This window comes from Octodon degus, unplaced genomic scaffold, assembly GCF_000260255.1.
Source record: "Octodon degus isolate 3935 unplaced genomic scaffold, OctDeg1.0 scaffold00196, whole genome shotgun sequence".
Classification (NCBI taxonomy): Eukaryota; Metazoa; Chordata; class Mammalia; order Rodentia; family Octodontidae; genus Octodon; species Octodon degus.
Genome location: NW_004524772.1, coordinates 3,000,926 through 3,013,054, shown reverse-complemented (window position 1 = coordinate 3,013,054; position 12,129 = coordinate 3,000,926). Strand labels below are relative to the sequence as shown.

Here is a 12,129-nt window from a genome sequence, read left to right as displayed (position 1 = left end):
CTGCCACTGCCACACCAGGCACCATCTGGCAAAACATTGAATTCTTTGTATTTCTTGTCTATCCTGTGTACTGTGCTGTGAGCTTCGGGGGTCGCTGACCTTGTCTGCCTTATCCGTCTCTGTATCCTTGTGCCTAGAACAGTGTCTGAAATAAACGACAGACTTTGGAAGTGGATGTGTAACAGCGGCCTTCTAAGGGAAAGTAGATAGCAAGCCTGTGGGTTGCTCTGTAAAAATGCCTTTCAGTGCAACACAGTGTAGTGATTTGAATCACACTTTTGCTTAAAGTGAGTCCCAACTCAAGCAAGTCCTCCCCATATTATAGTTTGGGTCAATCTCCAAGGTAAAGCTTCCCTCACTTACTTCATTTCATGTACTTAATGAGCCATTTTAATACTATTGCTGCAGCTTTTTAAGTATTCATTTGGCACTGTAAATGTGAACACAGCTCTTTTTAACATAACCTATTTTGGTTTCTGTATGCTTAAAGGCAAAGTCCACACATGAATTCTCCTCTTGCAACTGAAATCAAAGAGGGGTCTGAAGAATGACATGGAGAAATGTTTAAAAATGGGTGGGGGGAGCTTGCCAAATAGCTCAGCGGGTTAAACTGCCTGCTTAGGCAGATGCTGGGACCTCCAGTTCGATCCCCAGGACTGCTGAGCCTGCCCCACCCCCGGGGCATGCTGAGCCAGCAATTGAGGCTGGGTGTGGTGGTGCACGCCTGTAATCCCAGGGCTTGGGAGGCTGAAAACAGGAGGATCACTACCAGTCCAATCTGTGCAGTGAGACCCTGTACACCCTGTATACCCTGTCCTAAATACAAGAAAAAAAAAAAGTGACAGGGAGAATGAGGAGACCGCAAAGGGATTGAGTTACTTAGGACAGTCTGCAAAGTGCTGCTTTATCAATGGGAAAACTACGCAAATTAATCTCTGCTAAAAACAAAATTCTTCCACAGTTTTGTATAAAGTACATTTAAAATAGTAAAATAAAGTAGAACTAAAAGTAGGGGATACTGTATAACTTGGCATCTCATATGTCCAAAACACACTGAATTCTATGACTGAATCATAAATCTTTTCAATTAAGTAAACTTTTTATTTGTTTGATATCCCTATTGTGTAGCTCCTTACTATAAGAGACTGGGCAGTATGGATTAAGGTTTTGTGAGGCTTGAATTTTAAAAATTAAGTGCTGGAAGCAGAAACTCACAAGTTATAATTATATAGTTAGGTATGAAAATGTATGTTCAGAATGAGAGAAAAATCAAGATATAAGTTTTAAAGAAGATAATAAACATCATAAATAACTATAATGCCACAAAATACACAAATTCCAGTGAACTAAAAGTATTTTATCAACTACTCGACATGCTTTACTTCTGGTTTTGGTTCCGTCTGCTCACTTTTTGTGTGATTATGGTAAGCCTTGATTCAGACGTGACTCTCCCAGCACCCACCCTCTCTGCCAGCAGAGGCATTGTTCTCAGGTCAGCACCATTTGTAAGAGAGAAAAGACGGAGCACAGCATCTTTCATATACCTGGACATCTAAAGACATCCAAGAGTTCACATTGGAAGGCTCAAGGACTTTGCCCACTGAGACACAAAATATCCAGAGAACTTTGACCACTGATCTTCCAGCCTAATGTCACGTGCCTTCTTTCAAGCTCTATAAAAAAGGCCCGCTTCTCTTTGGTCTCTAGAGATGGCCTTTTTGCCCTCTGTCTGCCCACATCCAGGTGCAATAAATTCCATGCTGTGTTGCCTTTATACATGCCTGGTGGTCTCGACTGATCTCTGCCTCATGCCATTCCTTACCATTATAATTTTATAATATTATTTGTTTACATTTGCTTCTAGCACATTTTGTCAAAATTAATTTTCCATAATTAATAATCAGGTGGCACATGACCTGTAATTCCCAATATGGATGTAATCTCTGCAACCCACCCTGCAGGTTTGTGCCCAAAAGTTAGTTCATGAGAATTCTGATAGAGTCTCTATCTCATGATGCCCATTTAATATGTGGAGTGCATTTATAATTGTGTCTACTGAACTATCTAGCATATTCCTGACACACTTTTTGTTTGATTAAGCCTCATTAGAAAACTGAACACTTCAAGGAAAATTTTTATGTTTAGAGATAGGGAGAATTGTCTAGAGACCGACTTCTGGCACTGTCCATCCAACCTCCAATTCTCCTCCACTTACAGTGTCAGCCCTTTTGAATGGGGTTGATGTCACTCTAAGACCTCTGGCCTTGCCTGGTGGTGTTTCCACACCCGGCACTTGGCACAGTGTGTGGAGGGAGTGTGCCTGGCAGCCGTTCATTCCTTCAATGGGGCAGCTGGCAGGAGCTTCACATGACTGTGATTGCCAACCACATAAATAAAGGGAACAGATGCCCAACTCATCTTTCCTGAAGTTTGATTCCAAAAATACTCCTGGCTACTCCACCACTATGTGGAGGGGAAGTTGCAGTGAGCGGCAACCAAATTTGGTTTAAGTATTTTACTTGGGCGAGTTTGACAAAGGCATTAACACATACTGGTGTGCCTCCCAAGGCCTTAGAAGGGATCTTGGGGCTGAGGGTCCAAGAAGCTTCAGTCTCGTCTGCTTCTCATTAAGGTGTTCTTTGCAATGAGTATGTACTCACCGCCTTCATCCAATCTTTGTTCTAACAGAGCACACTTCTGCTATCTCCTCCCCTTTGTCTTCCCTTTCAAATACTTATGCTCTTGTCACTTACGTCTCAGCTTGGCAAAACTTCTAATCACCTTGTGCAGATTATTCCTGCTACAGTCTGCCATATCACCCTGCTTTATTACTTTGCTAGTCTTACTTTTCTTAGAAGCTATTTTGCTTAGTTACTCTCTAGCTTCTCTAGCTAGAAGGGGTCTCCAAGGGAGCAGGGATCCTGCCTGTGTGACCCACAGGCCCATCACTGAACCTAGAAAACAACAGTATTCATTTATTCATCCAGGTACATTTTGAATGAATGAACACATTATCAGTGTGAAAGCTGAAGAGTATTATTGCTTCATCATTCTAATCCATTTATTCTAATACTTTCCCCACATCTCACTATGATGGAGGGCTATCATATTGATAGAGGCTATTGATGGAGCTAATACAGATGCTATGTACTCAATTGTAGTGTCTCTCTTTCAAATATATAGGTTTTATTCTAAATTTCCAATTTGGTGGAACTTGGAGATGGCACTTTGGTCTCAAAATTCCAGCATCTAGAACTTCAGAAAATCAGTTCTGTTGAGTAAGCCCCATAGTTTGTGGTCCTATATTTGGCAGTTATTGCACATAGACCACCTTCCCTTGCACTCCCGGTTTGACCAAGGCAGCAACTGTAGGCTTTATGGAAAAGTCACTGGCGCCAGTGAGCAACTCTTTCCCTCTGTGAGCCTCTTTCTGTGTGTGTGTGTGTGTGTGTGTGTGTGTGTGTGTGTGTGTGTGTCTGTGTGTCTGTGTGTGTCTGTGTGTGCGCGCAGGGCCTCAATACACAGCTTGGACTCATGGTGCTCCTCTTGTTTTCAGCCTTCCTAGTGCTGGGATTACAGGTGTGCGCTACTACACCACCACTCCATTGCTGGCTCAGGGCACCTGGGAAGCAGGGTTGGTGCGGCATGCAGCTCCAGGGATCAAACCCTGGCCCCTGTGCCTGCCTAAGCAAGTGCTTAGTCCGCTGAGCTATCTCACTGGCCCTCCTCTGTGATCTTTTGGATGAAACTTCACACTTGTAGCTTCCTCTCTCAGCAAACCTGGTTCAGCAGCAGTGCAGAGAGGGCTCTGGATTGCAGGGCACATGCTCTGGGGAGGCCGGAGAGCATCTTCTTTCACACTGTTCATTTTTCTCCCCCTGGAATGCTGCAGGCACCTCGGCACCTGCTCAGATGGCATCTCACCATGGTGCATTCCAGGAAAGGGCTCAAATGTTCTGGTGGCACCAGGCCCTACTTGGGTCAGCAGCTGACGAGTTAGTGATTCTCCAATATAGCGCTATGTAGCTGCTAGGTATGAACTCACAAATGTTGATCTGTCATGCCCATATCCAGATCCTTTACCATAAGAATAGAGGCCTGTTATCTGCTACTAATTCTAACCAGCATGCTTGCTCTAGAGGTAGGTGACAATCATTTCAAAAGATGCTGTTGTCTTTGCCTGGGGTATCAATTTCTTCTTATACATATAGGTTTATATCTCATTGTTTTCTATCATTTTTTACAAGGGGAAAGTAAAAATGTAACAATAACAAGATACATAGTTTCAGAGCCTGAATGAGTACCAAGTAGTATTCACAACCCTTGAAGAAGACAGATTTTTTTGTTTAAAAATAGAGAAGCTATTCACTGGCATTACATTTTCCTCATTTTCCCCCTTTCTGATGTTTCACATCAGCCAGTACAACCTGCAATGCAAGATGGATAGTACCTATTAGTAAAACCATAAAAAAGCAAACTATATTCAGGAAACTACATGAATGATACAATGGTCATTTCATTCCTTGGCATTACAAGCAAATATTCTCTAATCTTTTAAAAACTCAAGTGCTTGAGACCATTTTTCCCACAGTTTATTTAACTCTATCATAATTGTTCTAGAATACAGATTCACATGCACATAGCCACTTAGTTATCATATTTTTATAAAGTATACTTTTTGAAAATGAATCACATATATTAAGGGGACCCTAATCCACATGGTTTTCTCTAGGTGATTTACTCAAACTTAACTCATATAAATACATTAATGCTACAAGATACCTGCTACCTTTTTGTTTATTCTTCAGATCCTTTTAAAGAGCAGAAAAGTCTTTCCTCAGTGCTCTTGTTTAGGATTTTCCAATGCCTTAGAGCCACATGGGGAATGAAGCTGAATGGGATTTCTGGGAACAGGAATGATGCCACCAAAATCAGCAGGAAGATTTGATGGTGCAAGGGAAATAAAGTCTTAGTTTTGTTCTAGATTGAACTCTCAGTGTTATGGCTGACATCTAAAATGGTCCCAGAAGCCTCCAGCATCCAGAGGCGGGGCTTCTGGAAGGTCACTGGGTCATGACAGTGCCATAGCTGACTTGTTAGGACACGGGGTTGGCTTGGAGGTGGGTCACAGATCGGGAAGGGAGGATCTCCCTCCTGGGGCTTCCCTTCGCTGCTGCTTCCTGACAGCCATAGGATGAGCGCTGCCCCCTGCCCAGATCTTCCCACCACACCCCTGCTACCTTGGGCCTGACCATGGGCTGAAACTGTAAGTTGAGACTGGAACTGTAAGTTGAAGTAAACTGCTTTCAGCTGTGGGTGTCAAGTAGCTAAGACACTTGGTGCATCAACTGTAGGTCTGTTCATTCTGAATTTACATAGTTTTACAATAATGTTTCTTATTTTACTGAGACGCTTTGCTTTCCTCCAAAAAGATTACTATTTCACTCCTAGTACAGATGAATTTTTAGATCTGTAAATAACTAAGAGAAAACAATAGACATTAATTAGCTCAGAGTAAAAAAAAAGATACCTTTGAGTGAAAAAATTGAACTCAAAGAAGAAAAAGAGGTACAAATGAAGCATATGTAGCCCATATTAATTAATTGTATACTAATTCATTTTTGTAAAAATATATTTATTCATAGTGCATATTTTTGATATATAATGAATAAATTCACCATGGGGAGTTGGTTCATGTACATATCACATCTTAATCCTTTCATCGTTCTTTTCCCTCTCCTCCCTCCCCCATCCCTCTATCCCTATGTCATTCTTAATGGAAGACATTGGCTTACAATGTGGCATTCCTGTTCATGTTAGCTGAGAAAACTTCTGCTGTGGGGAAATGGTTACTGTCTGCTGAATCCATTAATACTCGAGTGGAGGAGAGAATAAAACAGAGCATCTGGTACATTGATTGTTAGTCATAGTGAAATCATTTACTAAAATAGACTATTAGAAGGTGAAGGAAAGTAGCGAGGGAAGGAACCAGGGATAGTTCTTGAAGACTACTGATAAAATTAAGTCATGTTTTTCTTTAGAAAATAATTTTTTGGCTCTGAATTTTATTCTTAACATCCAAACGAAATGAAGAGTAGATATACATGCTATTTGATCAAAGCTCTGATTCTGTTTCTTTATTAATACCTCAGTTTCATCCTGTTGTGTCTGGGATTTGTTATAATGGCCTTGTAAATGGCTAATTAGCCTGCTACTGTTCTATAGATGCCGAAAGAAGACATCTGACTTCTGTGTCAGGCAAAGGTATTCATTATTGAAGACACCTCAACCAGCAGAGGCATCTCTGTGTTTGCCTCCATTCACCTTGTGCCCGTCTGTGTCGCACAATAGATCTAGGTGGATGCCACAAGTACATGGGTTTGTGTCCCTGCTAAGAAACATCAAGCTTCCAGAACTGGTTGCTTTTACAAGAGTCAGCTAGTAAAGCACTCTTTGGTCCAATCTGAGGTATTACTTCATCCCTCAGTATTGTTTCCCTCAAACACAATGCTGAGAAATGGCTCAGGAAGAGTCATAGAATCTCGCATTCTGGCAAACCCAGTAAGACCTACAGGAGCATGAGAGTGACTATGGGTCAGTCTTGCCCAACATGATTTAGGATGCTCTATCTTCACTCCAGCTTCTCTCCTTGGTTGGTGTCACTAACTACAGGTAAAAGATCTAGTTCTGATAACTACCCAGAAAATTATTGAGCTCTGAGGTGATTGGTCCTTGATGAATAATCACTGGGACAATGGGAAATTCTTTGATTTAGGCCAGGTTAATTTCTGTTTTAAGGAGGAAAGACAAACTGCAGTTGCTTTAGATGAGCCAATTCCCAGGGTGACATCATTTTTTTTATGTAGTTAGTACCAGGTCTACAGGGGCTCACTACAGAGATTGGACTTGTAGTGATCCTCCTGTTTTCAGCCTCCCAAACACTGGTATTACAGTTGAGTGCTACCATACCCAGTCTCTAGAGAGCATCAATTTTTAATGAACCAATAGCTACAGGATATCTCTGCCTCACATAGTTTCTCTGTGGTGTAATTTAGGACTGCTGGCTTATCTAAGAGTTTTCTGAGTAAATGAAGTGGAGGAAAACAAAATAAGCTCAAATACATTGATTCTTTTTTCTATACCTTAATTTTAGGACATCTTATCTTTCTACTCAAATGAATTACATATGAATTATTTGTCAGAAATTACATTGAGATATAGTTCTCAATAACTCAAAATTAATCCACAACCTCTCAGAGTTAATAGTGTAGTAGTGATTCAGACATGTCAAGAAACTATTAGAATGTGAGAGAAAGTAGAAAGAGATGGCAACACACTGAGGGTGGATCTGACGTGGAGGGTGGGGGTTTACAAGAGGCTTCCTGGAGAATGAGAGGCTGGAAGGATGAGTGGGAATTGTGAGGCAAGGTAGGGGTGGGCAGGGACTAGCTGGCTTGGAAGAAAGCCCAAGCAGATGGAACAACAAAGCAAGTTGGAGAAACCAAAAGTACTTCTATGTGTCTGAATCATAAAACCCAACGTAAGGAACAGTGAGCGGTGGGGGAAGAGGTGGGAAGTGGGAGGCAGAAAGTGTTATGTAAAAAAGCTTTGATTTTATTCTCAGAGGCCTGGAAGATTTTAAACGGAGGGGAAAAACAAAAAACAAAAAAAAAAAAAACCCAATACAGGTATCATATTTCAGAAATGCTATCCTGGCTGTAGAGTGAGAAAAGAATTGAGAGTAGGAACATGCCTGGATCTGGGAGCCTAGTTAGAAGATTTTTCACAGTCCAGGCCAGGGACAGACATGATCATGGCAGGAGGTATGGAGTGAAGGAACAGACTTATAATCTAGTTCAAAGTTGGACCCTGTCATGGTTTGGGGTTTTTGCAAGGGAACAACGCAACACAGGAAACATTTTATAAGATTATTTTACAATCACCTAAAGAGTCATATACAAAGAATGTGGGAAATCTGTCCATGTACTAAAAGCCAAAGAATCCAGCAGAAGGCCTGGATCCTAACATCCTGCATAAGCCCAGCTGAAAACCTAGAGCCTTTAACAATGTCTCTTGGAAGTCCAGCTGGAAGCCTGGAGCTCAAGACAATGTCTCATGCAGGCCTACTTTTTGTGCTGGAAAGGCCTAAAGCTCAGTAATGGAAGCTAGAAAGTCTACGCCAGCAGGGCGAAGGATGTGTGCTAGCAGGCTGAGGGATCTGAACTGGAGCCAGGAAGCAACGCTCAAGCTAAGTACAGAAGCTCCCTGCAAAAGCATCACAGCTGTCCCCAGCGACAGTGAGGCTGTGAGCTCCTTGGGGGGTAAGGAAAGCTGAGTTCTCATCAAAAGAGCCAATGTGACAGGCTTCTCCACGAGGTTGAGCAGTGCACCATCTTCCTTTCTGGAGCCAGCAAGCAATGCTCAAGATGAGGACCAGAGCTCTCCCAAAATGAACTGAAGCCATCTTCAGTGACAGTGTGGTCCTGAGCCCCTCCTCTGACAAGAGCAACCAAGTTCACTGGGAAAGCCAGCCTGACGTGATCCTCCAGCAGGACATCCCGAGAGAACCAGTAGCTTCCAACAGCTCCAACAGCTTCTCTGATCAGCATTCCTATCAGCCTTCTCCAGTTTTGCCTCTTTTTTTGCTGGCAATAATCCTCAGAGTTTGCCACATCCAGCTCCACACTTGTTTAATTTAGCTGGATGTACCAAGCTGATCAGCAGCTAGAGGCCCACTACAGGGCCATAGCTCTTACTGGCTAAGTGAATGCATTTGATAAGGGAAAGGGGAGAGTACATAGGCCAGGAGCCAGGATTAAGAAAAGAGAGAGGGGAAAGGAAGGGAGAAAGGTCTTTTACATTTAGGGCAACACATTCAAAACCTGGCTGTACAACTTAGGATCTACAGCTTAAATACCAGCAAGAGAGACACTAATAACTACTTAGCACAATGACAAGTTAGATAAAATATTAATACTATATGTGAGTCTCATTGCAATTCTGTAGGATGAATGAGAGGACCCTCAGAAAGAAAGGTACAAAGTGAGGACAAAAGGGGATCAGAACCGGGCAGATAGCTCAATAGAATAAGTGCTTACCTGGCAAGTGCAAGGGCCTGAGTTCAATCCCTGGTTCTGCAAATAAATAAATAAATAAATAAATAAATAAATAGATAGGGGGGATCAGTCGGACTTCTGGAGAAAAATAAATATATAATGGAACAGGAAAGCAGAAAACTTGCAAAGAAGGGAAGGAAGAAATACCTAGAGAGGCGAGAGGCAAGCCAGGGCCTTGTGGGTGCGTAGCCTATGGGAGCACACAATGTAAGGACATGGTCAAAATGGAACACGTGACAGAAAAAGAGGTCGCAAGTGACTTTGCCTGGACCTTTTCCTATTGTGGGACAGACTCACACATGGTTTGAGGAGACAAGAAAAAGTAGAGGTAACAAATATGCACAGTCCTTTTATTTCCTTTTCTCCTCAGAGCACATATTTTGGGTCACAACTTGTTTAAAAAAAAGACTTGGCCAAAGCTAATTCACCCTTCTGAAGAGAATCGAATCTGAGGCGAGTATCTGCCTTTGTGAACCACAGAGCGTCTCCATGCTTATCCAGGGTCACTAACCTCATTGTCCCCCTCATCCCAGTGACAGTTGCTGGGAAGCGGAAACGCGCACTGGTGCAGCTGGCTGTGAAGACTGGTGGGTCTGGGAGTCACTTGAGGCTGGCACCACAAGTAACTTGGGTTTCCCCAGGCTCGTCTTTGCTTTGTGTGTTTATGTGGATGACCATTAAGGGAAAGTTATTATGGGATGTTAAGATGTCCCATTTGTACATTTTTGGTAAATTGTATTCAAATTTAAACTTATAAAATATTTTGGAACACATATAAAATCCCCTTTCAGATTGGGCCACCCAGATTCAGTCTACCAGATGACAAACCAGAAAAATAGGAAACTTGTAGTTGACATTGCATGCAGCTGACTGTCTACTGGATTCAGTTTTAAGTTCAGCAGAAAGGAATGAAATGAAACACTTATTTAAATTTAAAATACCCCAACCATGCAATTTTATTTCCTCCCTTCTCTCTCCTCTGACTCCTCTCCCCTCTCCAGAGGAAAATTGTATCCCCTCGCCTCTCCTTTCTCCCTCTCTCCTTTAAATATATATGTCATAGTTCGAAAAGTACTTTTTTCAAAGTAGAAGACTAAAACAAAATGTTTATATTTTGTTTTATTCCTTCTTCTTATGGGATTACTTCCGTAGACTGCAGATAGAAAAATACTTTATCCCCTGGAACTCCTCTTGTCTCTTTCACCCATTCATCAGTGTGGAACCCCCGACGCAGCTGAAATCTTCCTGCAGCACCGAGTTCTCAGGGCGCACATTTTAGCAGGGAGAGCAAACCTTCCTATGCGTGTCCTCTCCTACACAGAACGTTAACCTCGAGTCTCGTCGTTGTACTTACAGCTTCCGAGGCGCTGGAATGCAATCTGTTAACGCGGGAGGACGTCGTCCTGCCTCCGCCCGTCCAGCCCCCGAGGACTGGCTGGGCGCGGCTGTCGCCAAGGTGGGCCGAACGCGTGTGACGCAGGAGGGGCCGAGTCCGGTGCCGGCGCTGGCGGGCGGGCGGGCGAGAGCGCGCAGTCACCGGGGGCCGGGCCAGCGCGGGCGTCCTAGCCCTCGTCCTCGTCCTAGCCCTCGTCCTCGCGGAGGCCGGAGCCCGGGTCGCATCCTCCGCTGCTTCCGAGACTCCCATCCCCGCGAGCTCTTCATGCTGCCCGCCTGAAAGGAAGACATGGGCACCGGGGATTGTATCTGCATTTCCATGAGCGGAGGGGCCCCCTGGGGCTTCCGCCTGCAAGGTGGCCGCGAGCAGAAGCAGCCCTTACAAGTCGCCAAGGTAGGAGCGGGGAAGGAGGTGCCAGCCGGCATGCCCTGGCCAGGAAGGAGGGCGCGAAGCAACCTGTTGATGCTTTCTCAAGTTCTGACCTACAAGTCTATGCATTACTTTGATTTTGGTGCTGGCGTTTAATTTCTTTAGGATGTGTTGTTTTTTAAGAAGAGAAACGTGTAGCGTAGATTATGTCAGTATCTAGCAATTAGTAGGGGGACAAAAAGAGCGTCCTACTTAGCTGGAGAAGAGGCCTGGCTCGTCATCTGACCAGCACCAAGCCTCGGTGCTTCTCCTCTGGGCAGTGCTAGAAGGCGCCTTGAGTTCCCCTTTCACGTCTCTGCTTGGCTGTAGCAGAGAAATGCTCAGCTCTGGCCTTAACGCTTGGCTTGGATATTTTGGAGACCCTCATGAAGTGCTGATAGTGACATTTATTATGCAGCACGCATGGATAGGCCAGTTTGGGGCACTCATTTTCAAAGTATGATGGGATGTCAGCAGATCTATTTAAAAGAATGCCCTTCTAAGGCTTTGACAAATAAATGCAAAGTTTCAGTTAGCATATTCTACCATGCGTGCTCATTCTGAGGCTAAGGACTCAGAAAAAAAAATCGAAGATACTTCAAATGTTCAGCAACTAAGGAGGACTTTGTAAGGCATCCAGTAACTCATTACAATGGTCAATGTTTTTGTTATCACTCACTAGCTTGTTTAGAACACACTTAGCTTAAAACACTGCTAGTATTGCTCAAGGGAAGTGCTATTTCCTAATGGACATTTAGCTAAAACAAAGTTTAAAATGGATGAAAAAACAGCCCGAAGTTTTACCTGATTTTAATGCTAAAGTGCAGAGTTGCATGAAAGAGAACGCGAAGGCAAAAGAAATTAAGTTTCTATTTTATTCTTGTATTAAAACTGGATCGAGGTCTTTCAGAAATATATAGGGCACTGTCTTTGCATCCATTCTTTTCCCTACTGCTTTTAAAAAAATGTACCAAAGAAAAGAGTTTCTCTGAAATTTTCTCCCGCGGCACCGTCAGAAGGCCCCTTTGTAATGTGCTGGTAGAATCCTGCCACCTAGGGGAGACCACAGACATCAAGCGTGAGGCTTGAGGATGAAAGGCAGGCGTTCGGTAACTGAAAGTTCCTCAGTGATCTCCAGGTCAGCCCGCTAATTTTAGATAAGCAGAAAGCCCAGGGAAGTCAGGTAACTCACCCTACGCCTTCAAGCGG

At 43.4% G+C, this 12,129-nt stretch overlaps 1 protein-coding gene across 3 annotated transcripts in view; it reads left to right on the top strand.

Moving 5' to 3' along the window:
- The first annotated feature begins 10,152 nt into the window (after window positions 1-10,152).
- Window positions 10,153-12,129, top strand: part of Synpo2 (synaptopodin 2) — a 206,333-nt gene continuing 204,356 nt past the window's right edge. Inside the window, exon 1 of one of the 3 annotated variants that reach the window (XM_023704425.1) lies at window positions 10,153-10,905. In XM_023704425.1, coding sequence (XP_023560193.1) covers window positions 10,801-10,905 — 105 coding nt within the window. In that variant the 5' untranslated portion in view covers window positions 10,153-10,800. The remainder of the gene's footprint in view (window positions 10,906-12,129) is intronic. The other 2 variants (XM_004644251.2, XM_023704424.1) reach the window with 2 other exon arrangements.